General features: G+C 42.3%; 1 protein-coding gene across 3 annotated transcripts in view; it reads left to right on the top strand.

Annotated features, from left to right (window-relative positions):
- Positions 1 to 8,416: 8,416 nt before the first annotated feature.
- Positions 8,417 to 27,746, top strand: part of LOC122933256 — a 74,118-nt gene continuing 54,788 nt past the window's right edge. For 2 of the 3 annotated variants that reach the window (XM_044288134.1, XM_044288147.1), the window contains exons 1-4: positions 8,417 to 8,879; positions 22,883 to 22,937; positions 24,540 to 24,581; positions 24,731 to 24,766. In XM_044288134.1, coding sequence (XP_044144069.1) covers positions 24,554 to 24,581; positions 24,731 to 24,766 — 64 coding nt within the window. In that variant the 5' untranslated portion in view covers positions 8,417 to 8,879; positions 22,883 to 22,937; positions 24,540 to 24,553. Of the gene's footprint in view, positions 8,880 to 21,358; positions 21,451 to 22,882; positions 22,938 to 24,539; positions 24,582 to 24,730; positions 24,767 to 27,746 lie in introns of those variants that run through there. The other variant, XM_044288139.1, reaches the window with a different exon arrangement.

Here is a 27,746-nt window from a genome sequence, read left to right on the forward strand (position 1 = left end):
TCCCAATAAGAACCGGCCCGGATCGGCTTTTCAGCCACACTAAGAACAAACAGTGTCAGCGAGCACTAGCTGCTGCTGACACATAAAATAACCGGTTCTTACCTCACCGAGGCCAGGAACCTCGGTGACACGTACCTTCCGTCAATGACGGACCCTTGCACCTTCCTACAACGGGTACATATAAAAGGAGAGAAATTAAGTACTTGTATAGGCTGCAAATAATAAAAAATGAGGCAAGCATTACAATCTAATGAAAGCACTCAGAGGTAGATTACATTTTTAGTGGTTCAACCAAACCTCCCATCTCTTTAGAAATGATGTCTTCATATTCTTAGAAGATGCCCATAAACCTTCATATAAGCAGCTATTATCTAGAGATCTGCAAATCCTATTGATATTAGGGAGATTCCCAGATTTCCAACAAGCAGCAATTTTTAAGCGAGTTATGAATATTAGGTGGCTAGCTATAGACCTAAAGTGACAAGGAAAGTCTATCAAACCGACAGACAACAGAGCCATCTTAGATGAAGGTTCAATAGGGTAGCAAGCTAACGATGAGATGAATTTAAATATTGAATCCCATAAAACTTTAACACTCGGGCAATCCCACCACAAATGCAGAAAACTACCCGGAACTTGACCACATCTCCAACACTCCGGAGAGATTTCGGGAAAGATTTTATTTAAATATGTAGGGGTTCTATACCATCTATAAAGTATTTTCCTTGCCCCTTCTAAATGGTCAGAACATTTAGACAACTTGGATACAGAGGTGAAGGCTTTAGTCCATTCTGAGTCCGAGAGGACAGAACCTAGGTCAGAGTTCCAGAGGTCCAAGGTATGTTGTAAGGGGTTAATGCATGACTCTTTCAATAGAAGGTAACCCTTAGTAATGCCTTTGTCCAAATTTTGGGACATGTGAATCTATTGTAGATTATTGGTATTATGTGTAAAAATTCTTGGAGATTTTAGTAAGTGTCTTAACCTTAGATATTTATAAAAATCTGAATTGCGAATATCAAAATCCTTATGCAGTTGGGCAAACTCTGCAAACACATTGTCCTTCCATAGTTGTTTGACTTCAGTAATGCCTAACTCCGCCCAATTATTTAATCGGATGTCTGGAATAGCTAGTTCACAAACCTTCAGAGGCATTGAAGAAAGGGAGGTAGTAATTAAATTATGTATTCTAGCAACGGAGTACCAGGTGTTTAGTATTGCAGTCAAAGTTGATAATGGAGAGTTATTTTTGATACCAAAAGCCGCTGAAGCGGAAAGGCGCATATTTATCTTGTAGGAGCCCATAATATTTTTTTCTAATGATACACATTTTTTTGTGGTGTCATCTTTGATCAAATATCTCAATTGATCAAGTATAGATGAGGCATGGTAGTGTTTAATAGAAGGTACATTGAGGCCTCCTGTTTTAAGTGGTTTGTTAAGGATGAATGTTTTCACTCTGGGTTTAAATTTACCCCAAATCTGGCGGTTAATTAATGATTGGAGCTTAGTTATATATCCAGAGGGAATGGAAATAGGGATATTACGAAACATGTAGATAATTTGGGGGAGAATAACCTTTTTCAGTGCAGCAATTCTTAGGTTATTTAAGGAATCATTAATTTTATCATATAAGGGCCAGAAATTAACCTTGAATAGCTTGTTAATAGCAGATAATGCCGTAGTTGGATTAGATGTAATAATTGAGACATCGTCTGCGAAGAGACCTATGCGATGATCTACGTCCCCTACTGTTATCCCTTTAATAAGCGGAGAGGATCTAATGTGCTCTGCGAAAGGTTCCATTGCGAGAGCAAATATCAAGGGTGACATAGGGCAACCTTGTCTGGTTCCATTGTTAATATTAAATGAAGCAGAAAGAAAACTGGACGAATATATAGAGGCACTGGGATTAGAATACAAAGACATAACTGCAGATAGGTAGAAATCCCCAAACCCAAACTTTTTTAAGGTTGCGTAAATATAATCCTAGTGTATTCTATCAAATGCCTTCTCTGCATCCAGTGATAGAAGCAGAGAAGGTGTTCGGGTAGAATATGCCACATCCAATAGATCTATAAACCTTCTAGTACCATCTCACGATTGCCTATTAGAAACAAAACCTATCTGATCATTAGAAATTAAAGAAGGTAGAATGTTGGATAGCCTTTTTGCCAGTATTTTTGCAAAAATCTTTATATCAGAATTTAAAAGTGATATGGGTCTGAAATTAGCTGGAATGTCTGCCGGCTTACCAGGTTTTGGGAGGGTTATGATTAGTGCATTTAACATGTCTTTTGGGATTGACTTTTGTGCTGCTATTGAATTAAAGGTTCTATTTAGGAAGGGGTTTAAAATGTGCGAAAGGGTCTTATAATACTCATTTGTGAGACCGTCTGGGCCAGGAGATTTGTTATTCTTGAGGGAGTGGATTGCTTCAGAGATTTCTTAATGTGTGATTTCAGCATTTAGAGTTTGTTTTTGATTTGGTGTTAGTGATGGAAGGGAAATACCACTAAGGAAGTCGTTTATATATTCAGGAGTAGGTTGAAGAGTATCCGCTGAGCTTTCTAAGTTATATAGGTTTGCGTAGTAGTTTGCGAATTCCTCTGCTATATGCTTGGGGTTAAACAATTTTTTGCCTTGGGTGTCATACAAAAAGGGTATTCTTGTTTTAACTTCTCTTTTTTTTACTCTGCTTGCCAGAATTTTTGAAGCTTTGTTACCTTGTGAGTAATGGTCTGATTTGATTTTACGAAGATGGAATTCCACCACTCAGGGTGGTTCTCTCTTCCCCTCACATCCCAGATGGCTGACCTTAAAATAGCCTCTTATAACGTTAGGGGATTTAATTCCCCTTCCAAAAGAAGGCAGGTGTTTGGGATGTTGAGGAAGGAGCGTGCCACAGTAGTGTTCCTTCAGGAAACACACCTAAAAATAGGCCATTTCCCTAACCTCACTTATTCCTACTTTTCTCATTGGTTCCATAGTGGTTCCAATTCTTCCAATTCTAGAGGTGTGAGCATAGGGATGCACAAGGGAGTTCAGTTTCAACTTCTGGACCAAAGCCTGTTGGAAAGTCCCCTCACTCTCAGTCAGCAATTCGCTCCCTAACTTCTAAATTATGGAAGGCCCAACTCATTGATGCATGGCGTACCACCCTGATACTAAGGATTATTCCTACTATTCAAATGTCCACGGCTCTTACCAGCGTCTAGACTATTTCTTTATTTCTAAAAATCACCTCCAGTTTTGTAAAGAGCCATCCATAGGAAACATTCTACTTTCTGACCACTCCCCTATCTACATATCTATTAACTTGCCAAAGAAAAATAGAACCTACACATCTTGGAGACTGAACGAGCAATTATTAGGAAACGCAGAGTCCAATGTAAAAATACAAAAAACTTTGACAGAGTATTTCCTCCTGAACTCTTCCTCAGAAATATCTCCCCAGACATTATGGGATGCTCATAAGGCTGTGGTGAGAGGACAGTGCGTCAGTATTGGTGCCCATCTCAAAAAAACTAGAAATCAAAAAATAAATGATCTCCATGAAAAAATTTCTATCTTAGAAAAATTCCATAAAGTGTCTCTATTAAAAGCCCACTTGGAGGAGCTAAATAGCTATAGACGTTCCCTTAGGGACCTTTTAAACAATCTCTCGGCAAAATATTTCCTTAATTCGCAACATAAGATATACGCTCATGGAAACAAAGCCTCTAAATTCGTCATGAATAGGGTTAAGCAGAGAAAGTCAAACAACTTCGTACATAAACTAACTAATGCCTCAGGTTCACATATTTTTGATTCAGATCAAATTGCAATGCAATTTAGAAACTATTATGAATCCCTGTATAACCTAGAGGGACTTGCTCCTACTCCTCCTTCTCCTGAGCTATTATCATCCTTTTCCGAGTATTTGGGAAAATTACATCTTCCCTCTTTATCGGAAGAGAATAAATCACTGTTGGCCTCCCCCTTCTCTCCCACTGAACTTCTAGAAGTTATCCGTAATTCTCCTAAAGGGAAAAGTCCAGGCCCGGATGGCCTTCCTATCTCTTATTACTCTACATTCCATGATATTCTTATTCCCCACCTCATTCCGCTTTATAACCTAACCCTAACCAATATTCCCTTATCCAAAGACATGACCAAAGCCCATATTGTCCTAATTCCCAAAGAGGGTAAAGATCCCCTCTCTATGCCCTAGTTACAGGCCCATCTCTCTCCTTAACATCGACCTCAAATTACTAGCTAAAATGCTGGCGAATCGTCTAGCTCCTATGCTACCTTCTTTGATCCGTAGAGATCAAACTGGCTTTGTTAGGGGGAGAGAGGGTAAGGACAATACCGCTAGGGTCCTTAATATCCTCTTTCACGCGAAAAAAAAAAAGCTATTCCCTTGGTCCTTCTCAGCACTGATGCTGAGAAGGCATTTGATAGGGTTAAGTGGTCCTTTATGAACTTTGTTCTCACCTCTCAAAAATTCCCATTACCTTTCCTATCAGCCATAGAAGCCATGTACTCAAAGGCCTCCGCCTCAATCTCCATTAATAACACCTTATCTTCCCCATTCATGATATCTAACGGTACCCGTCAAGGTTGCCCCCTCTCCCCTCTCCTGTTTGTATTAATTATGGAACCCCTTTTGCAGTCCATTAGAATTGACAGAGACATTAAGGGTGTGTGCCTTGGGGATCAAGAACATAAGACGGCAGGCCTTTGCCGACGATCTGTTGATCATGATTGGCAACCCAAGTATTGCTCTCCCTAGAGTTTATCATCACTTAGAAAATTTTAGTAAACTTTCCAATTTTAAGATTAACCACAGCAAATCCTTAATCATTCATTCTGGCCTTTCTAACTCCATGAAAAATCGTCTGACACTAAATTCACCCTTTAACTGGACGGCCCCGTATTTAACCTACCTTGGCATTAAAATAAGTAATGACCCCTCCCAACTCTTTGCCTTAAATTACACCCCTCTTTTGAGCCACATAACCAGCACCTTGAAAAACCTAGACCTGCCAATATTTTCTTGGTTTGGTAGAAAAAACTTCTCATGTCTTTAATATTACCCAAACTGTCTTACTTACGCCAAGTCCTCCCTATCCCTATTCCATCCTCCTATTATGCTTCGCTTAGATCACTTTTTAGCTCATTCATCTGGAATAGGAGGAAAGCCCGACTATCATATAAATCCCTAAACAGACCCAAGGCTCTTGGTGGTATTGCGCTTCCGGATCCTGAACTGTATGGAAGGGCTATCCTCCTTTCCAGAATTGTAGACTGGTTGAGATCTCCTCCTCATAAATCCTGGGTCCAGATTGAACAATCTTTAGCCAAAACATCCTTTAAAGCTCTTCTACTGGGCCATAAATGCCCTCCCCCTGTCTCACCGGACGCCACCCCATTAATTAAAGCTACATACAATACCTGGAAGTGGCTCCAAGCCACTCATCTCCATGTCCCCTTCCATTCTCCACTTCTCCAAATAAGAGATATTTTACAAATCGCTCCCAAGGTTTTCCAAGATAGTTTACCCAATAACCTGAGAAACTCTGCAGTTAAGTTGAGAGATCTTTACCAGGATAACACGCCCATATCTCTAAACAGCCTAAAAGAAAGCCTTTTAATTCCACCTTCTCTTTCGCTTATGAATCCCATCTATTTTATTAAGGCCTACTTGTCTGAACACATTTCTTATAGCGACCTTACAAGACCTTTGAACTGGTTTGAGAGCTTGATAGAGACCCCGCAAGATCCTATAAAAATGATATCCCAATTTTACAGCAGAATAAGAACCCATACATCTTCTATTTTACCCCCCTTCATTGGTTTGTGGGAGAAAGATTTGAAACGCACTTTTTCATCTAAAGAAATTCATATTATTTTGAATTCTCCTCACAAAGCGTCTAGATGTGTACGCATTCAAGAAAATGGGTACAAGATAATCACTAGATGTGGTATCTCGTTACTCATCATCTGGCTGTGACAAATGTTGGAGATGCCTAGCAGATAGAGGTTCTTACATACATATTTGGTGGGAATGCCCGAAATTACTATCTTGGTGGAACAAAGTATTCCAAATCAGCAACAACATCTGTGGTGGGGATCTCCCCCCCTCCCCCGAGATAGCTCTTCTGAACATTTTCCCTTTTAATCATAAAATCCCGAACCTATGTCTTTTTAAACATTTGATTGCAGCAGCCAAACTGCTTATCCCCAGACTTTGGCTCTCCACAGAAACCCCTCCTATAAAGCAATGGCTTTCGAAGGTTGAGCAGATCCATAGATTTGAGGAAATTTCCTCCTGGGAACTGAGAAATTTCCAAAAGTTTTCGAAAAAATGTGGGAAGCTTGGAAAACATATAGGAACTCCAACGATATTCCAGTCAGTTTTAGCTGATTCGGTGGGAACTAATACACATTCTAAAACAGGTCTTTCCCTGTGGGTTTACACCTTCCTTTATCACATTTCACTATCACATTTCATTATTAATGTGCATTCGCGCCCATACCTTACCTTCTCTCTCTGGCGTGCAGGCCCCCTGTAAGGGGAGGCTTCATTATACGATTATATCCTTGCATTGTTATATGTCTCAGTTATGTGACGTTAATGTTGTTTATTACTTGACGCTAGTGACAGGAGGTTTCATCCTCCATAACTGTACGGAATGCTGTATTTTCTTAATAAAGAAAAAAATATATAAAAAAAAAAAAAAGAAGTCCTTCCTGAAATAAAAAGTCTTGTAGGTGTGAGGATTTATGGGAAGGGGGATGGGCTGGAAGCCTATCAATTGAAGAATCAGGGCACATATTAAAGTCCCCGCATATCAGTAGAGAACCTTGTTTGGATTCTTGAGCCAATTTAATGGTGCGCTTGATAAAATTTATCTGATCAGAATTTGGAGCATAAAGATTCACTATCGTATATCTGGAGTTATTTATGTCACAAATGATTATAATATATCTACCCTCCTTATCTGATATTATATTGTGACACTGAAAGGCGACAGTGTTTTTAAAACCTATAATCACACCTCTCTTTTTTTTTAGTAGCTGGAGACATAAAGATGTGTGGAAAAGAGGGGTGACAGAATCTGCGGGAATCTTCCTCATTAAGGTGAGACTCTTGAATGCAGGTGATGTCAGCTCTCTGTCTTCTCACCTCATTCCAGTATGTGGAGCGTTTAAAAGGGCTATTCAAACCCTTAACATTTGCTGAAAGGATCTTTATACCGTTACTAGCCATTTTAAAGCTTCAAATGGAGAAATCTTGCTAGATTTAGTACCCTGAGATTGTGCAAAAAAAAAACAAGTATTACAGAGCAAAGTACCCCAATGTTACCGTTTGATGATTGAGGGGACCATGGAATTATAACTTTGTTTTCAGATATTTGATGAGTTAGGAGTAGGTCCCTTATATGTAACCTTGTAAAATAATAAGTTAAAATATAAAAAATAACATAGATAATAAATAACAATAACATGATAAGGGTCCAACAGTGACCACAAAAACTGTGATGTCTATCACTTAGTATGAGAGGCGTAAAGGAAACAATGGATTAGGGAAAGTGAACACTTAGGTGGAAAAAGCGTTCTGAGACGTAGAGCAACAGGGTGTGGAACCCCGTATGATTTGTAGAACATAGCAATTAGCTGAAAGAAAAAGCAGCTATATTTACTGTCCCGGATTGGAGTCATGGAGGATTTCTTCCTACTCTTGTCCATTCTGGTGTTAGGTTGAGATGTTTCTTATCAGCAGAGGGTCTATTGGGAGAAGAGTTCTTAGCTTTATCCTTGTCTTTGTCTTTGGTGCCCTCTTGTGACAGAATAATGTTCCATTTAGAAAAAGCTTCTGAGGCTTCCTGAGGAGAAACTAGAACATGTGATGAGTTTTGATATCTCACAATTAGCTTAACAGGGAAACCCCATTTGTAGGGGATATTGTTATCCCTTAGCGCTTTGGTGTAGATTTGAAATTCACGTCTCCTGCTTAGTGTCGCTGGAGAGAGGTCTGTAAATAGGAGAACATTACTGAATCTGTCAGGAATATCTTTCTTCTTTTTTTGAGCTTCTCTCATCAGGGAGTCTTTTAGGTGATAAAAATGGATCCTAGCAAGGACGTCCCTGGGAACAGAGGCTGGGAGAGCTTTGGGCTTAGGAACCCGGTGTACCCGGTCAATGATTAACTCTGACCCTGGGGTATCTGGGAGGTATGACACAATAAGATCCGAAATAAATCTTGCAGCTGAGAGTCCATAACGCTTTCAGGAATATTTCTGAATCTGATGTTGTTTCTTCTGGAGCGATCCTCCAGATCAGCAATTTTAAGTTCAATGGTTGCTATGTCATCTTCAACCACGTTGTGATTATCCACTAGTGAGTTATGTGCCGTAACAAATTCCTCCATTTTTTCTTCTAAATGTGCTGTTCTTTCTCCTATAGCTACTATATCTGCATGGATAATCGAGATTGTCTCTTTAAAATCTCCATGAATAGATCTTTTTAGATCCGTCAGCATGTCCTGCATTGTAGTGACAGTAAGTCCAGGATCAATGCCTGGTGAAGCAGGGTAAGTATCAAGGGGAGTATTATATGCATGTTGTTCACTCACCCTTTTTTGTTTTTTAGGCTCCTGTGGAGCTGAAGGACTGGAGCCTGCTGAAGAAGGAGTCCCTGAGGATCGCTGGTCGGATTTCGCTGCAAGAGAGGCACGGAGCTCTCCCTCTGTGTGGCGGGAATCTGCGCCATTTTGAGACGACCCAGGGGCTGGATGGAAGAACGCCATCATTTTCTGAGGCTGCGCTCCCTTCTTCTTCCCTCTCGTCATCATCAGCAGAGCTGCAGGAACAAGGTCCGTCCTGGGACAGGTGAGTATGGAAAAAATCGCTTGGTTCTAATCGCTTTTAGCCGCTGTGTGGAGTTCCACAGACGGAGCTCAGGCTCTAAGCGTCCTCTGCTCCCGGCATCCGGCCACGCTCCCCTAAATACATTTTTAACATTTCCTTAATGCCTTAATAACAGTTTTTTGTGATATACTTTATTAATAGAGTTGAGCGGACAGCTGGATGTTCGGGTTCGACGGGTTCGGCCGAACATCACAAAAAAGTTTGAGTTCGGGACCCGAACTTGACCCCGGACCCGAACCCCATTGACCCCAAATGGCAGCAAAATGTGGTTAAGAGCATGGCAAGTGCTCTGCAAACAAATGTGGATAGGGAAATTACTTTAAATAACATAAAATATGTAAAAAATAATAATTATAATTTTTATCAAGAAGGACGAGGCCCATATGGAGTAGGTCCACAGGCATGCTCAACCTGCGGCCCTCCAGCTGTTGCAAAGCTACAACTCCCAGCATGCCCGAACAGCCTACAGCTATCAGCCTACAGCAGGGCATTGTGCGAGTTGTAGTTTTACAACAGCTGGAGGGCCACAGGTTGAGCATGCCTGGAGTAAGAGGTTGAGGAGGCAGTGGATGTGGTGGTGTAGGTGGAAGCAGCGGTGGAGGAGGAGGAGGTAGCCTACACTGTTTTTTTGTTTTTTAATTAAAAAAAATATTAAATTAGGGTACACCCCAAAACTTTGGGAAATATAACCTGTGATAACACCCTCCAGTTGTGCTAAACACACATTCAGACAATACACTGGCTGCAGGGCAGGCCAGCACCTCCAAGGCATAAAGGGCAAGATAAAGCCATGTGCCTAAATTGGAGACCCAGAAGTTGAAGGGGGCAGACCCATCAGTCAGTTCATGTAGGCATGTGCAAACATACTGCCCAGTGATGTATCACGATAAATTTGGATATCTGCTCTATCAACTTTCGATGTTCTTTTCTGCGCCTACCATGTTGATCACGGTTAGCGGCGAATCAGGGTTCCACCCCGGAGAGGGAGCGTGAGAAAGAGACCACAGCCAAGGGAGATCAATGGATGAAATTGAATTGTGTTCGAGCGGAAATGTGGGAGAAGCTTTTAGAACGGAATAATCGAAGGAAAGGAGGGGGCGCACGGCAATCACCCACTCCCGACTCGGGGAGGTAGTGACAATAAATAACAATACAGGACTCTTAAGATGCCCTGTTATTGGAATGATTAATAAAAAGATTATAGGGAATGTCACTGGGGTATTTTGGATTTGGAAACGTTAGAAAGGAGAGGCCCTGCTGCCACTTTGTTGACTCTAGATAACTTCTAATTGCACGTCCCTGTGACGTCCACGATCCAATTGGATATCTTCTCTATCAACTTTCGATGTTCTTTTCTGAGCCTACCATGTTGATCACGGTTATTGGTGAATCAGGGTTCCACGTCGGAGAGGGAGCGTTAGAAAGAGATACCATATCCAAGGGAGGTCAATGGATGAAATTAAATGTTGATTGAGCAGAAAAGTGGGACAAATTATTGAAGCTGAAGCTTACAACTAAAGGAGGTGTCGCGCGTCAATTAAAGAAGAATTTTTGAAATTTAATTCCCTGTCGCCTATGCAGAGCAGGGGTTTGTATACGGCAAATTTGGTAAAATCTCACCTGACAATGTAACAGAAGATTTTTTTTATTTTATGTCCCTATCACCTATGCAGAGCAGGGGTTTAATCACGGCAGAAATGGTCAAATGTCATCCAAGAATGTAACAGACAAATTAGTGAAATGTTTTTACCTGTCTACTAGGTATAGCAGGGGTATATCACAGCCAAAAATTTGTGAAGTTCACCCGAGAATATAACAGACAATCTAGTGATTTTTTCTTTTTACCTGTCTACTAGGTATAGCAGTGGTATATTACACCCAAAAATTGGTTAATTTCATCCAAAAATGTAACAGACAAATAAGTGACTTTTTTTACCTGTCTACTTGGTATAGCAGTGGTATATCACACCCCAAAATTTGTGAATTTCACCAGAAAATGTAACAGACAAATTAATGATTTTTTTTTTTACCTGTCCACTAGGAATAGCAGTGTTATATCACACCCAAAAATTAGTGAATTTCACCAGAAAATGTAACAGACATATTAGTGAAATGACATAAAATAAAATACGTGCAAATAAAAATAAAAATTAACTTTATTTATGAGGTGGAGGTTGTTGTGCTTTTTCATAAGTTTAAACAGTTATACTTACTTATTGTAGTTATAATGGGTATTCATTGCCTTTAAGAGCAATGTTGATTTATATTCACTGTTTTGTATGAAGTTTCATGTAGGCCAAAGTAAGTCCATGAGAAGATTACTGTACTGTTCAAAAACTAGTGTTATTGTAACAATATATTATACATTTAGAAAGTTAGAAGATAAACCGCACCTGCAGATTCTGAGGCTTCGTTGTTTTTCCTATCTAAACATGAATTCCACAGTGTGAGAATGGTCTAGATGTTCCTCAAAGTATATATTCATGTATCAAAGTTTGTCCCTCAGCCCTGAGACAAGGCCCCAGATGTCAGAGGTGTGAAGTATTGAAAATATCAGGCATGTATGAGTTAACCCTTAATGGTATGATGCTTATTGCTTATACAACAGTGCCATCTAGATATAAGCGGTTAATACTACATCAGTAGCAAAATTGCATTCTGGGTAGTATTATGACGCCATGCTCCTTATCAATGCACACACCCCTCCAACAATGATTGGAAAGTTCCAAACCCGGGGTGCGTGTTCATCTGATAAGTTTTGGGTTAAGAAACCAGTTACGAGAAAGAAAAAAAAAAAAAAAGGAAGGAGAAAAGAAAAAAAAATGAGAAACAAACATTTGGATGATAGATCTCTGGAGAATCATTTGGATTATCGGGAAAAACTCTTGAGAGCTGGCTGCCCCAAGACTCTGCACATCACTTGACCCTTGGGTAATGTATATTTTGTTTTTATGTAGTATTGATCTAAATTAATTGGCTTGATACTTAGCCAGATACCCGCTCACTTGCGGACGTGTAACGTTAGTTGCTACATCAGTATTTTCTCTGATTTCAGTTAAGATGCATATAACTGAATAAAGGAGACAATATTGGAGAAACTCTTTGTTGGGAATCTTTGTATTCCTTAGTTTGATATCAAGCCAATAATTTATAAGTTTTGTTGCAATACTACCATTATCTGAAAGATTGGTCATCTTGGGCGGAGCAAGGGCTTGTACCTGTCATCTTCTTGATTGAGTTTTCCGCATAATCCATTGATTGTATATCTCTCACAGATTTAAAGCTGTATTGCATCATATTCTTGTGTTGGTTGAGTAGTGTTTTGTTGGTATCATATAGTGGTGAATTCTGGGTACTGCACATCATTGTATATTACTGAAATTTATGTTGATTCATTTTTGTTTGTATTTTAACCTATTGTATAATAAACCATTTATATTTTTGCATAGACGATTGTACCCTGTTTTACTGATTGCACAAAATAATCAGGTTCTCGATTGAACTCTTTATATTTATAGAAAGCATTTGCTTTATATACCCGACAAGGTGCATATGGAGTAGGAGTTTAAAGAGGCGGTGGACATAGCGGTGTAGGTGGAAGCGGCGGGGGAGGAGGAGGAGGTAGCCAACACTCGTTTTCGTTTTTAATTTTTTATATTTTTTAACAAGGTTACACTCCAAAAGAGTGGGAAATACCCAAAATACAACAATGAGCAATTGCGCTGTAATATAACAATGGCTGGTTAAGGCCGGTATACATGTCTATTCTGCACAAGGTTGAGACAAGTCTTGTGGGATCCATGTCTAGTTCATTTTAATGAACGTGAGCTTGACCACATTGGATGTGGACAGGCAGCTGCGCTTGTCTGTGATGACGCCCCCTGCCGAGCTAAACACACGTTCAGATAATACACTGGCTGCAGGTCAGTCCAGCACCTCCAAGGCGCAAAGGGCAAGCTCAGGCCATGTGCCCAATTTAGAGACCCAGAAGTTGAAGGGGGCAGACCCGTCATTCAGTATGTGTAGGCGTGTGCACACAGTTGAAGGGGGCAGACCCGTCATTCAGTATGTGTAGGCGTGTGCACACATACTGCGCTTGTCATCACAGACAAGCGCAGCTGCCTGTCCACATCCAATGTGGTCAAGCTCACGTTCATTAAAACCACCATGTTGCTGAAATGCTGCCTCCTGCTAAGACGTTCCATATCAGCTGGTGGTGCTGGTTGTTGTGGTGTGCTGACAAAGCTTTTCCACATTTCGGCCATGCTAAACCTGCCTTATGAGGTGATGGCTGTGCCCCAGCTTCATTGGTGACCTCTTTCTCCTCTGCCTTCACCTTGTGCTTCCACTTTGCCCCCGCTGTCAGATGGGAATGCCACCAGCAGCACGTCTACCAGCATGCGCTTGTACTCGCGCATCTTACGATCACGCCCCAGTGACGGAATTAAGGACGGTACGTTGTCCTTGTAACGGGGATCCAGCAGCGTGGCCACCCAGTAATCAGCACAAGTTAGAATGTGCGCAACTCGGCAGTCGATGTGGAGACACTGCAGCATGTAATCGGTTATGTGTGCCAGGCTGCCCAGAGGCAACGAAAAGCTGTCCTCTGTGGGAGGTGTATTGTCTGTGTCCTCTGTATTCCCCTATCCACGCACCAGTGATGGCCATGAGCTGGTTTGGGTGCCACCCTGCTGTGAACACGGTTCCTCCTCCTCCACCTCCTCATCCTCCACCTAGTCATCCTCCAGAACTGTGCCCTGACTGGACAATTGTGTACCTGGCGTTTGTGGGTGCAGGAACCCACCATCGGAGCCACTTGGGAATGACTGGCCAGAAACCCTATGAAATGATCCCTCTTCCTCCTCCTTCTCCTGTGCCACATCCTCTTCCATCATCGCCAGGAGCGTTTGTTCAAGGAGTCATAGAAGTGGGATAGTAACGCTGAGAACGGAGTTATCGGCACTGGACATGTTGGTGGAGTACTTGAAACAGCGCAACAAGGAACACCGGTCTCGCATGGAGGCCCAGTCATTGGTGGTGAAGTGGTGCTGTTGCGCTGAGCGACTCACCCATGCGTGCCGCAGCTGAAACTTCACTGTTGCCTGCTGCTGCTCGCACAGTCTGGCCAGCATGTACAAGGTGGAGTTCCACCTTGTGGGCACATCACATATGAGGCGGTGAGCGGGAAGGCTGAAGTTACGCTGCAGCGCTGACAGGCGAGCAGCAGCAGGGTGAGAATGCCGAAAGCGTGCACAGATGGCCCACACTTTATGCAGCAGCTCTGACATATCGGGGTAATTTTTTAGGAACCTTTGCACCACCAAATTCATCACATGCGTCAGGCAAGGGATGTGCGTCAAACCGGCTAGTCCCAGAGCTGCTACGAGATTTCGCACATTATCGCACACCAACAGGCCGGGCTTGAGGCTTACTGGCACCAACCAATCATCGGTCTGTGGTTCAAGGCCCGTCCACAACTCCTGCGCGGTGTGGTGTTTGTCCCCCAAACAGATCTTTGGACAGTTGCCTTACATCTGAATTTGTGTTTGACTATAATCTTGCCTGTTTGATTAGGGTGGAGTGCTATAGTCATGTGGCACATCAGTTTATATGTTTGGCAAGTGCTATGTTGTCTTCTGTATACCCTTCTTTTACACAACTGATCCCCTCTATAACACACTGCTCCCTATGCCCACTCCATTACATAGAATGCTCACAATATCCCTCTAAATTATACAGACTGCTCACCATGCCCCTTTTCTTACACAGACTGCTCCCCATGTTCCTAATCTCAAACAGATTGATCCTCATGCCCCCTATCTTACACTGACTTCTAGCTAGAGTCCATAGTCGATATATGGAAGCTGAGTATTGATTTCCAGCTTCCTGTTTCCTCAATGCACTGACCAAATAAGTGCAGTATGCGGATAGAGAGGACTAAACAGGTGTAACTGAACAGCCACATAGTTCTTTTTATGATCCGGCAGAGGCAAGCACAGGCTGCCAGCATAGCAGAGAGCTTCATCTGCACTCTTCCCAATCATTAAGGGGGATCATTTTTAAACAGAGCGACCCTTAGGAATGGAAATCTGTGCCGTTGCTTGGCCTGCCTTGCCCCCAAACACCCTCCCCACTAGGAGCAGAAACCTTCTCTCTCCATAAACCTTTGTGGGCAATAGCTGTTACCTGATATTCCAGTGAGATGATAATCTGTCTTTACCTCTGCCTTTCTGAAGATGGATGCTAGTAGGGAATTGACAGTGAGGAATTATTGAAAGAGTTTGGGGAGGAGGAAGGACATCTTATTAGTGAAGAAAGACCTTTTATCTGTATTAATAAGTGCAAAAAAATTATCATTGTATGTGCTACTGATTTAAAAAAAATAAATTCTAAAGATTACTCTTCAAGCACATGACATACTCTATAAAAATATTTCTTCTTTCTTACCATTAAAGGGGTTGTCTCACTTCAGTAAGTGGCGTTTATCATGTAGAGAAAGTTAATACAAGGCACTTACTAATATATTGTTATTATCCATTTTGCTTCCTTTGCTGGCAGGATTCATTTTCCCATCACATTATGCACTGATCATTTCCGTGGTTACAGACCATCCTGCAATCCATAAATGCCACTCACTGAAGTGAAACAACCCCTTTAAGTAATACTGAAAGAAGGACTGCCATCCACTACTTCAACTATACATCAGCTCTAAAATTTTGCATTAATACAATATGTGAGGATACTATGAAATTTTGTACATTCCATGGAGTCATATAACCTGACAATGACCAAGTGCAGTACATGTACGGTGCTAGGTGCTGGGCTTTATTTCCATGCACTGTACATGTACAGTGTGGGATTAAAAATTCAGCAATCTAGCAGAAGCAGGTTTATTACTGCTTCTGCCTTCTCTTTCTTCTGCATATAGCGTGCAATGAGCACGATGCAGTGAATAGAGAAGTGGCCATGCTGCTTCCTGTATTGGAACTTGCAATCACGTGACCCTGATCAGCTCTGTCTGTGTACAATACCCCTTTTAGTGACCTCTTTGAGGACATATTATGTGCCAAAATACATTTAAAAAAAGAATTTAAAAAAATGTAATTCGATACAAATAGAAGAAAAAAATGCCTGCGTTAACAGAACCCCTGCCATACTCGCCCTATGAATACCAAACTATACATATATGTCACGGAAGGTGTACAGAAAACTAGAAGACACAAAATGAAGATCCGACTGACTGGATCCAAAACTAAGGAACCAAAGGGAGAGCCCTGCAACAGACCTGGCTCTCTCCCTAACTGCTCAGCCTATGCAAAAATCTCAATGGTAGATGATCGCATATCCTCGTTCCTCGACTGTATAACACCTGAACACCCTATAATAGTGAGGGGACACGACCACCGGCTCCCTACACTTGATACGGAGGGAGTCAGGGTCACCTGAGATCCAGCAAACAGGAAAACACAAATGAATGAACAAAACTTATCTGTAGAAGAATCAGTAGTAGCATCCAGCATGCACACACTCCAGGAAGTTGTATAAACCGCAAAGTGATGCAGTATGGGAAGGGATTTAAAGGGATGCAATCAGTGCAACTACATGACAGCTGAGAGAGGCTAACGAGATGAGAAAACGAAAGCAAAACAAAAGGAACCTCAAGGAGGAGATTCTGAAGAACGTCTGTCAGAGCTTCTCAGATGTCTGGTGGTGACAATATATCAAAATGAGAGACTCAAAATAGGGAGCTCATTTTTGTAATTTACTAGCAAAATGACTCGACTTCGCACTGGTATACAGTAGTTAATCTATTTCATTTAACCTGTTCCGGACACTTGACGTACCGGTACGGCATGTTGTCCCGGTACTTAAGGACACATGACGTACCAGTACATCATGTATAGTTCCGATCACCACCGCCCGTCGGGCAGTAATCGGAGCCCGGTGCCTGCTCAAATCATTAAGCAGGCACCTTGGCTCAATGCACCGGGGGGTCCTGTGACCCCCCCATGTCGGCGATTGCAGCAAACCGCAAACCTACGGTTTGCTGCGTTTCCGGGTTACTCGGATCTCTGGGGACCAGATAACCCGAAACAGGATGGTGATCGGTGGTGTGATAATACACCAGTAATCACGATCTTGCGATCCTGTGAGGTGATGGTGACATCACCTCTCAGGATTGCTCTCATTGGTCGGCTGGGCGAGCTGGAGGTTCAAATTTCCGCAGAGCTCCTCTCCTCCTTTTGTGTCCGGGAAGCCGAGGGGAGAGGAGCGCTGCACGTCGTCAGATCGGCAGAGCTGCAGGATCTTCATCCAGCACCTCCATCTGTGCCCCAGCACCCCCAGCACCCAGGTAATTAGGGAAAGGTTAGGGTAGTTGTCTCACACGGTAAAGATACTGGGTTGTACATTAACTACATATTATTCATATCACACTGCATGAAGAACGTATTTAAAAAAACTATTAAAGTATTTATTAGTAACTGGTTAAAACGGGAAACATTCTGTGCATCACTTTCATGAATTTCAGGCACCAGACTGGACTTATGTAGTCGAGGATAGATATTGACCCGCTACATCAAAAACAGTCTGGACTAAATCCTAGTCCTACTGGCACATTGGTGCTAATAACCCGCAGGAGGAGGAGGGCTATTACCACCTAATTCAGGTGTCTGGAGTCCGAAGCACAGCTGTGTGACCCTAGACCCCCAGAGGTGCTGCAGCTTGCCCCGCATCTTTTTTTTTTTTTTTTTTTTGTGCGTACGCTGACTGTGGCCGGCACTCTTAGCATCCGGCCACTGTTAACGCATGGCACACCCCTCCGCTGATCAACTTCGGACGGTTGATCAACGATTTTGAATTTTTATTTTATTTTTTTTCAAATTTTTTGCCCTTTTTTTAGTTAGTCTATGTCTGTTAGGTTTAGGGTGTGTTTGCGAACACCCATATCCCCACATACACGCACACCAAATTAAGTTTTCCACACACACCCAAACTCCCCTATGGCCTGCCGGATGTTCTCGGCCGAGGAGGCATACACCTAGCTTGCCTCCGAGTCTAAGAGTCCCAGTGAGGACGAGGATGACCCCACTTTCCTTTTGTCATCCGCGTCCTCCTCATCATCTAGCGATGATGATGAGCCCCCAAGGCGGAGGAGACACCACCAGGTGGAGCAAGGGGACCGCCATGCTAAGGACCCTGTGGCCCACCCTAATACGAGCAGCTCTGGGGCTCATACTAGTTTTCCAGCCCACCAGTTAAATCCACCGGAGCCCCCTGCCGGTGAACTTGTCTGGTTTACCCCAGAGTGTAGGCCAACCAGGAATCCAGATATCCACAGTGTGCTTCACTGAATACGACTATTTTAGTCTTTTTTTCAGTGACCACTTTGTAAATCTGATGGTGGAGCAAACGAACCTGTACACCCAACAGTTCGTTGCTCAACACCCGGGCTCCTTTTTGGCTAGGCCCGGTGGCTTGACTCTGGTCAGTGCAGTCGAGATGAGGATGTTTTGGGGCCTCGTGCTGCACATGGGCCTAGTCAAGAAATCTAGTTTCAGGCATTACTGGAGTGGGGACGTTGTCTACCAGACCCCACTTTACAGTACGGCCATGACCCGCTCCCGGTTTGAGGCCATCCGGAAATGCCTGCATTATTCAGATAATGCAGCATGTCCCCCCCAAGGTGATCCTGCCTATGACCGCCTGTACAAAATCAGGCCGGTCATCAATCACAAATTGGTACAGGCCTATGTACCTGGAAGGGAGGTCGCGGTTGATGAGTCCCTCATTGTTTTCAAGGGGAGACTCCTTTTTCCGCCAGTATGTTCCCTCTAAGCGGGCGAGGCATGGCGAGAAGCTGTACAAACTTTGTGAGAGTACCTCAGGGTACACTTACAAGTTTCGTGTGTACGAGGGGCGAGATTCCCATATTCAACCCTCAGAATGTCCCCCCACTCTAGGTGTTAGCGGGAAACTTGTGTGGGACCTTATGCACCCACTGCTAGATAAGGGTTACCACCTGTACGTGGATAACTTTTATACTACAGTAGTATCCCTTTGTTCCAGTCCCTCGCCGCCAGATCCACGTCCGCTTGTGGGACGGTGCAGAAAAATCAACGCGGCCTCCCTACCCACCCCCTCCAGGTATCTATCCTCAGGGGAAACCTGTTGCTGGTCAGATATAAGGACAAGAGGGATGTCCTTGTACTGTCCACATTTCATGGTAACGGCATCACCCCTGTCCCTGTGCGAGGTACCGCGGCAACGGTCCTCAAGCCCAATTGTATCGTCGACTACAATTGGTATATGGGAGGAGTTGATCTATCTGATCAAGTCCTCAAGCCATATAACGCCATGCGCAAAACCCGGGCATGGTACAAAAAAATTGTGGTCTACCTGGTGCAGATTGCCTTCTACAACTCCTTTGTGCTGTCCCGGAGTGCTGGCAACACAGGAACATTCATTCAGTTCTATGAGGCAGTCCTCAAGGACCTGATCTTTTCTGACCAGGAAAGAGCAGGCTGGAGTACCTCGGGAACTGGAGGCGTCCGGATCGTCCCTGGCCAACACTTTCCAGGTGTAGTCCCTCATACTGGAAAGAAGGGACGGACCCAAAAAAGGTTCAGAGTGTGTCACAGGAGTGGTATACGGAAGGACACCAATACTCAGTGTGACACGTGCCCCGATCATCCTGGCCTCTGCATTATGTATCACACTTCCATGGAGTACTAAATTTATATCTCAATTTAGCCACTGACAATTGGATAAAAAACTGTGGTTCTCATTTGGGGTGTTTCTGCAAACTACAGAATTGGGGGCAATAAATATAGCCATTTGTTTGGCTGTTAACCCTTGCTTTGTTACTGGAAAAAAATGGATTAAAATTGAAAATTTGACAAAAAATCTAAATTCTGAAATGTTATCTCCATTTGCCATTAACACTTGTGGAACACCTAAAGGGTTAACGACATTTGTAAAAATCAGTTTTGAATACCTTTAGGGGTGTAGTTTCTAGAATGGGGTCATATTTGAACTGGTCCCTAAAAATTGTGTTTTTGAAAATTTATGAAAAATTTCAAGATTTGCTTCTAAACTTCTAAGCCTTGTAACGTCCCCAAAAATTAAAATGTCATTCCCAAAATGATCCAAACATGAAGTAGACATATGGGAAATGTAAAGTAATAACTATTTTTGGAGGTAATAGTATGTATTATAGAAGTAGAGAAATTGAAACTTGGAAATTTGCTATTTTTTCCCAAATTTTGGTAAATTTGGTATTTTTTTATAAATAAAAATGTTTTTTTTTTAACTTCATTTTACCAATGTCATGAAGTACAATATGTGAGAAAAAAACTGTCTCAGAATGGCCTGGATAAATCAAAGCGTTTTAAAGTTATCACCACTTAAAGTGACACTGGTCAGACTTGCAAAAAAATGGCCTGGTCCTTAAAGGGACACTGACAGGCCCAATAAGCATATTTAGCTATATATATGACTGCACAGGTCTTCGAATGTGTATTAAAAACATATAAGTATACCCCCTGTCCACCTAACAAAAAGAAAAAATTCTAAAAAGCAAAAAGCATATTAATAAGAAGAGCTAGGTGTCCTGTAAAAAAAAATTACAAAAATTATTTTGGTAGTTCAACAAGTACAACAAGTAAAAAAGTTAGGAGTCAGTACCACTAAACTACTACAAGTAGTACATCATGAAAAAGTGTCTGGTCTTTAAGGCCTATTCAGGCCTGGTTATTAAAGGTTAAACAAATGCTGTTTCTAACTAAGGCTACTTTCACACTAGCGTTCGATCGGATCCGTTCTGAACGGATCCGATCATAATAATGCAGACGGAGGCTCCGTTCAGAACGGATCCGTCTGCATTATTTTAGCATATTAAAGCTAAGTGTGAAAATAGCCTCGTACGGATCCGTCCAGACTTTCAATGTAAAGTCAATGGGGGACGGATCCGCCTGAAGATTGAGCCATATTGTGCCATCTTCAAACGGATCCGTCCCCATTGACTTACATTGTAAGTCTGGACGGATCCGCACGCCTCCGCACGGCCAGGCGGACACCCGAACGCTGCAAGCAGCGTTCAGCTGTCCGCCTGTCCGTGCGGAGGCGAGCGGAGCGGAGGCTGAACGCCGCCAGACTGATGCAGTCTGAGCGGATCCGCTCCATTCAGACTGCATCAGGGCTGGACGGAAGCGTTCGGGTCCGCTCGTGAGCCCCTTCAAACGGAGCTCACGAGCGGACAGCCGAACGCTAGTGTGAAAGTAGCCTAACAAAGTGCAAAAATGTTAGCACAAAATGCACAAACCCACTTCCATTTATCTGAGCTAAAAAGTAACAAATTGAATAGTATGTGGCGTTGTGGTTATTTTCTTATTACAACCAAAGTAGGAAACGAAACATGTCTGTGTGCGGCTCTTTATGGTAGAGAAGACACTTACCTAAGAGACCATTTCTGTCTCATTTTTGTAAAAGCTTCTCACCTTTTTATACTGTGCTTAAGGAAAACAATTATCAGGTTAGTATAGCTGGTATTTTAAATCATAACCTTCTTTTAATAGTGATTTATACTCTGAAGTTAACATTAGGACAGCATAAGAATTTGCTGTATAAATTGGCATTTTGTTTGATGTACAATACATCTTGAAAACTGATCAAATAGGTTTTACTTCATAACAATGTGCAATGCAAGTGTCTTAATAGGAGACCGGTATAGTAAGTTCAGCATATTTGATCTCTGATCTCTGCTTTTATGTAATGTATTTTACATGATATTTTAATTCATTTTGGTGCTCATGTCTGCATATCTTAGGTATTTGGCTCATACTGGAGCCATGTTAGTAAATGTTACTTCTACCCTGCATTTAGTAATATTTATTATTGTATGATTGTTTTTCTTACTTTTATGCTATCTTCTGTCATGTCTTAAAGGAGTTGCTTTGGAATTAAATATTGAAGTCATATGCTCTAGAATTAGATAAATCATCAATAGTTGATTGTGGGGGTCCAACTCTTGACACTGCGTGGTTCCATTGTTGGAAGTGGTTGAGGCACCTGGCCTGTGACTAGTGTTGAGCAAAACATTCAAATCGGAATTCGGTCCGAAGTTTAGGAAAACTTTGATTCGCAACAAATCCAAATTTCCTCATGCTTCCTGGTAACTAATCAATTTTTTTTATAAAATGGTAGTTGCACATGTTACAAAATGAAAATAAGAAGCCCGGGAATGCAGGGTCCCCCATAATGACATGCAGCCAGCCAATCCACAGATAGCCATCCCCTGTGATGACACAACCGTATAAAACCCTCATCCTGCGCAGTCTCCGCCATTGTCCTGTGAGCTGGGCATAGGGAGAGACGTGGGAAGAACTCATGCGCTAGGGAACGTATTGCCCAAAATGATTAATAGAAGAATATTGGAGACAGAGAGTACAGGGACGGTACAGGGAGACTTATGCTGCGTCAGTTTTATTTATGTATTCCTACATTTACTTATTCCTACATCAACCGTAAATGCAATTCAATACCAATAAGATGGAAGCCTTTATTATTCCACTGCCAGCGTGCCAACCAATACCGTCCAGTCAGCACCCCTTAGGAATTAATTCGGAATGAATAAAATTTCTTTGCTAACTTCGCTCATCTCTACATGTGACATCACGTAAGGTCACATGAACTTTGAATAGCTCAGTACCATTCAAATAAATTGAATGGAGCTGCAATTGCAAGTTTCTATGCAATGCACAGCTGTGTGCTGGGGTATACAACCAAGAGGCTGCAGCGCCCCCAATCATCAGTGGTGCCAAGAATTGAACCTTCACCAATAAGATATTGATGACCTACCTCTTTAATCTTTTTATTTTACCTCTATGTAAATAAAGTGTATTCATTGAACTACAGATAGGGTTTTTAACTATGTAACTGTGATGTCGCCACACTTCTATTATCAGATCCTAAAGCCTTTGGTGAGGAGCGAGAGTGTCCCTGCATCTGCAAGTGGATAAGGTGAATATTTATTTATTTTTTTACCCTTGAATGGCTTTTGGTGTACCTGTTTTTAATGGTCGTTAGATGGGTGCACTCTAAATGGCTGTTAAAAATGGTCGCATTGATTTAAGTGAGGTCTGTCTAGCTGTGAAAATTGCAAAAAACAGGACATGTCCAATTTCTTTACTGCAATGTGAATAGCCCCTTTGTTTTCAATTAGTTCTAAAAATGGCCTGTGTGACAGCTGTTACAAAAGCAGCCATCACACAGCATATGAATGTAGCCTTAGAAACATTACTTCCACAGGTGCCATGCCCTGGCATACAGAGTGCATATGTCTTGGTAACTTCAAACCGTTAAAGGGGTATTCCCTTCACAGACAATAGGATATGCACCCATTGTCTGATATCTGAGGCTCCTTCCACCTCTAGGACACCCACCTACGCCGAGAATGGAGCGGGTAGAGTGATGGCTGGGGGACCCCGGGTTTTCCCGGCCACCACGAAGTGCCCTCCCCATACAAGTGAATGGTAGCGCACCGCACTTGCGGAGCCACCACTTCCATTATTTGTATGGAGCCGATGGAAATAGCTGTCTCTGCTATTTTCGGCGACTCCATAGAAATTAATGGAGCGCGGCTGCACATGCGCAGTGTGCCCTCTACCACCTTTCCAGCTCCGTTCTCAGTGTATTGTGTATTAGACAATGGGGGCAAATCGCTAAGATTGTCTTTGATGGGAATACCCCTTGAAGACCTTGTGATGCCTTTAAGCATCATGGACTGAGTCTGACAGCGACTTCTGCACCCCCGTTATCTACATCCCTGGCCATATTAGCTGTCGCTAGATATAAGCAAAGTTTACAAAACTTTGATTCAGCTGCTCCGTCAAATTAGACAAACAAATTCGCTTTGTGGCGAATTACTTTTTAACGAAGGGCATTTATTTGTAAGTAGTGGGAGCAATGATGAGGAATGGCAATTTCACTGCCCCCCCTTCCCCCGTCATTGAACCCCTCGGCATCTGAGATAAAAATTAGGGCTTTCAGGGGCTAATCGTAAAAAGTATTTTATAAATAATACTCACCTTATCCATTTGAGCACAAAGAGGCCACCACAACCATCTTGATTGAAGATTCCGTGCAAGATCTCACGTGGTCTATGATGATGTCATTACACTGGCTGACATGGTGACATCATACGTCACCGCGTACGAGATTTCGCGTGAGATCTTCAATCAAGATGGCTGCAGCGGCCTCTTTGCACTCAAATGGATAAGGTCAGTATAATTATATTTTTTTACCGCCATTTCCGACAAAATATATTTGTTACCATGAAGCACAAGGAAATTTGACTTTGTAGCAAATTGAATTTTCCCTGAAATTTGGATCAAAGTCCACTTCGGATACTTCAATTCGCTCAACACTAGTTGTCACCCTAGTATGGCTGAGAAAACCAACAGTGAGCAAACACATTTCTCTGTATTCTTATTTTAGGGGCAATGTTCTAATATTCTAAATGTACTTTAAAACAGTTCATCTGCAGAAAAACCCTATATATAGTATAAGCAGAATGAATGTTATCTACATTCTTAACTTCTATACCAAAAATCCTCTTCTCAGGTTGCCACAGCAGAATGTACACGCACATTGACGTTCTACTGGGTAAGTAAAGGCTGCTGAGATTTACCATAAAGCTTATGATGAAGGTGGAGGTTGTCAAGTTATAGTATGTAACAGATATACTACATATACTGTAGCACATTTTCATATAATCAAAAAAGATTGTTTGTCTGTTTTTCTTTCTTCTTCAGCTGGACTTTTCATTGGTGTCTTCGTGAGCGGCAGTGGTAATGGACATCATTTCATATAATTTCCAAAGATATGTGTATAACAATTGTAGACAAATTCATAGCAGTGGTACAGGACACGTCATAGTTCATATAGATAAATATCTGTATGAAATGAAATACATATCCTCAACAAATATATACAGTATATGTGTACGTCCCTGAATATACAACTACAAAACTGCCTGATTGGAACTGTTAAAAATAAAAGAATAAATATTTATTATATCATTAATTGATAAAAACAGGAATCAAAGACTGGCACTCATGTAACGAGTGTAGACAGTGTAACAGGCTAGAGTGTAGCCCCACAGTATGGGGGAGAAGTATATATCGTATAGCTTGTACTACCTAACCCAACAGTTATTAGTGGAGTGTCGGAGGACGTATTGTTACTACACTCTACAAAAATAGCAGCACTGATAGTATTGGTATTAACCTCAGTGCTACTATAGGACATGTAATAACAGGCAGACACCTTGTCCACTAACCACAAACTGCTAGAACAGGGCTAAAAGGAGTATATATGTCCAAGGTATACTGCAGCACACTATGGACAGAGCTAATTAGCTAGTTGGGACATACTTCCTATCTTGTAAACTCCTTGCCTATGTGCCCTCTCTCATCACTGCCCCCGCTCGAACGCATTTCCATGCAGTGGTGAACCAGCACTTTCATTAGGAGCAGATAGCGAGGTAAGTGGTCATCACATAATAGAATAACTGCAGAGAGTGGTGTGCAGCATGGCAGCATTGGTGCTATGACTGCTGTGCTGGCCGCCTGACCGTCGGTTCTAAATGGCTGAGACTCCTCCCCTCAGTAGGTGCAGTCTCTGAGGGCAGCCAATTGTAGCGGAAGTGTGTCTAACCTCTTCTCCCGCTGCGTGGTGTCCTCATAGGTAAGATGTAGCGCCGCTGAGTAATGTTGCCATTCATTTGATATTGGTAACTTAATATATGTGGGACCTAAAGGCGGCTAATAAACCAGCGATTGTAAACTGCAACACAATACACTCAGTGGATACCAGCTGAAGACATTATATATATTCATAGTGCATTGGTAACAAACGGGGATAGAGTAGCAACATATTATAGAGGGCCAGCGAATATAGGCCCATATATATAAATCATATAAATATATCGACAGAGCATAAAGGATAAGGGCATGAGCACTCATGGGAACAGGATGAATATCTGTGATTGGGCCGAAAAGACACACTGACAGGGCATTGAGGGATAAATATGGCTCACGAAAGCGGACATACCGCCATCTAATGTATGGACCAGTATCACATAGAAAAGGGAGCAGAATGATGGCATACCAGTAAGAGGTCTCCATTATAGGGTTTGTACAGTGTGACCCATCAGGAAGACAGTAATCAGGGCTCACACCACAGACATTCATATAAAACACGCATAAGAAATGGCATCATTCAAACCCTGTGGTTTTAAAGTCTGCATCCTGAAGATCCACTGAGCCTCTTTCCGTAACAGAATAGTATCCACACCAAATCCCCCCCCCCCCCTCGCCGTGTGGGTCTTGTAACATGTACAATACCCTGAAATTTCACAACCTCGCCTTGTCCATTCACTGACATAACGTGCAATCGGTATGTCTGTCTCATTTCTAATATCAGAGAGATACTATCCAAACCTTTTCCTAAACTCGCGCTTTGTCTTGCCGATATACTGTTTGCCACATTCACAGGTTAGGAGATAAATAACTCCTACCGTTTTGCAATTGATGAAGGATCTCAGACTGTATGTTGTCCCTGTGCTAGTGCTGTTAAAGTATTTTCCTTTCCTGATATATTTGCAAAAGGAACGTGTTCCACAGGGAAACGTCCTCTTGGCCTCATTTCTTAACCAGGAGCCGGTTGGTTTGGGGGCGACATTACAGGCTGCGTAGGAGATGGTCTCTAAGGTTACGGTTTCTTTGATAAGTAATGGAGGGATTGTCTGTCAAGTAACGGCCCAATATCTGTGTCTGATTTTAAAATCACCCAATATGCTGAAATAATTTATTTTATCTCACGGTGAGAACTATGAAACGTGCCAATGATCCTGCATATGTTTTCTTCATTCTTTCTGACCTTGGGGCTCAGGAGTTGTTTGCGATTACAGCTTACTGCGTGTTGATACACAGTTTTTACTGTAGCTCTTAAAGCGGGCCTGTAAGTCCCTGGCTGCCCCCCTAAAATCTGCTATCTCCGAGAAGTTCCTTCAAGCTCTTAAATACTGCCCTTTTGGAATACCCCTCTTAAGGGCTGTTGGATGGCCACTGTCCCATCTCAGAGTTTATGCGTGGCAGTGGGTTTTCTAAATAAATTGGTTGACAATTTACCTGATGTATCCAATGTAATGGAGAGGTCCAAGAAAGATAGATTTTTGGCCTCTATTGCAGATGTGAAGAATAACCCTGGTTCATTCTTATTAAGTTTTGCGACAAATTGATAGAAAACAGTGTCTTGCCCTTTCCACAGAATAAACACATCATCGATAAACCTAATCCACAGTAATATTGATGATGTGAATCATTCCATATCTTCTGAGAAAACGACCTCACTCTCCCATCAGCCCAAAAAGAGGTTGGCATAAGTCGGGGCACATGGGTTCCCCATTGCCACACCCCTGAGCTGGTGGAAGATCTGGCCTGCGAACAAAAACACATTATGTGTTAAAATGAACATAATAAGCTCCATGATGACAGCATTGTGCCGTTGGTAGTGCTCACCTCTTTGTTGGAAAGAAAAAAACGTATGGCCCAACGGCCTTTGTAGTGAGGGAATGGAGCTATATAGGGCTTCAACATCCAGGCTAGCCAGCCAGGTGCCCTCCTCACAGTGGATCCCATCAAGTTGTTTCAGAATGTCCATTGTGTCTTTCACATAGGAAGGGAGTCCCTCCACAAATGGTCTTAAGATTGTATCTACATAAGTGCTGATGTGGGATGTAAGACTTCCCACCCTGGACACAATCGG

This window comes from Bufo gargarizans, chromosome 1 (assembly GCF_014858855.1).
Source record: "Bufo gargarizans isolate SCDJY-AF-19 chromosome 1, ASM1485885v1, whole genome shotgun sequence".
NCBI classification, from domain to species: domain Eukaryota; kingdom Metazoa; phylum Chordata; class Amphibia; order Anura; family Bufonidae; genus Bufo; species Bufo gargarizans.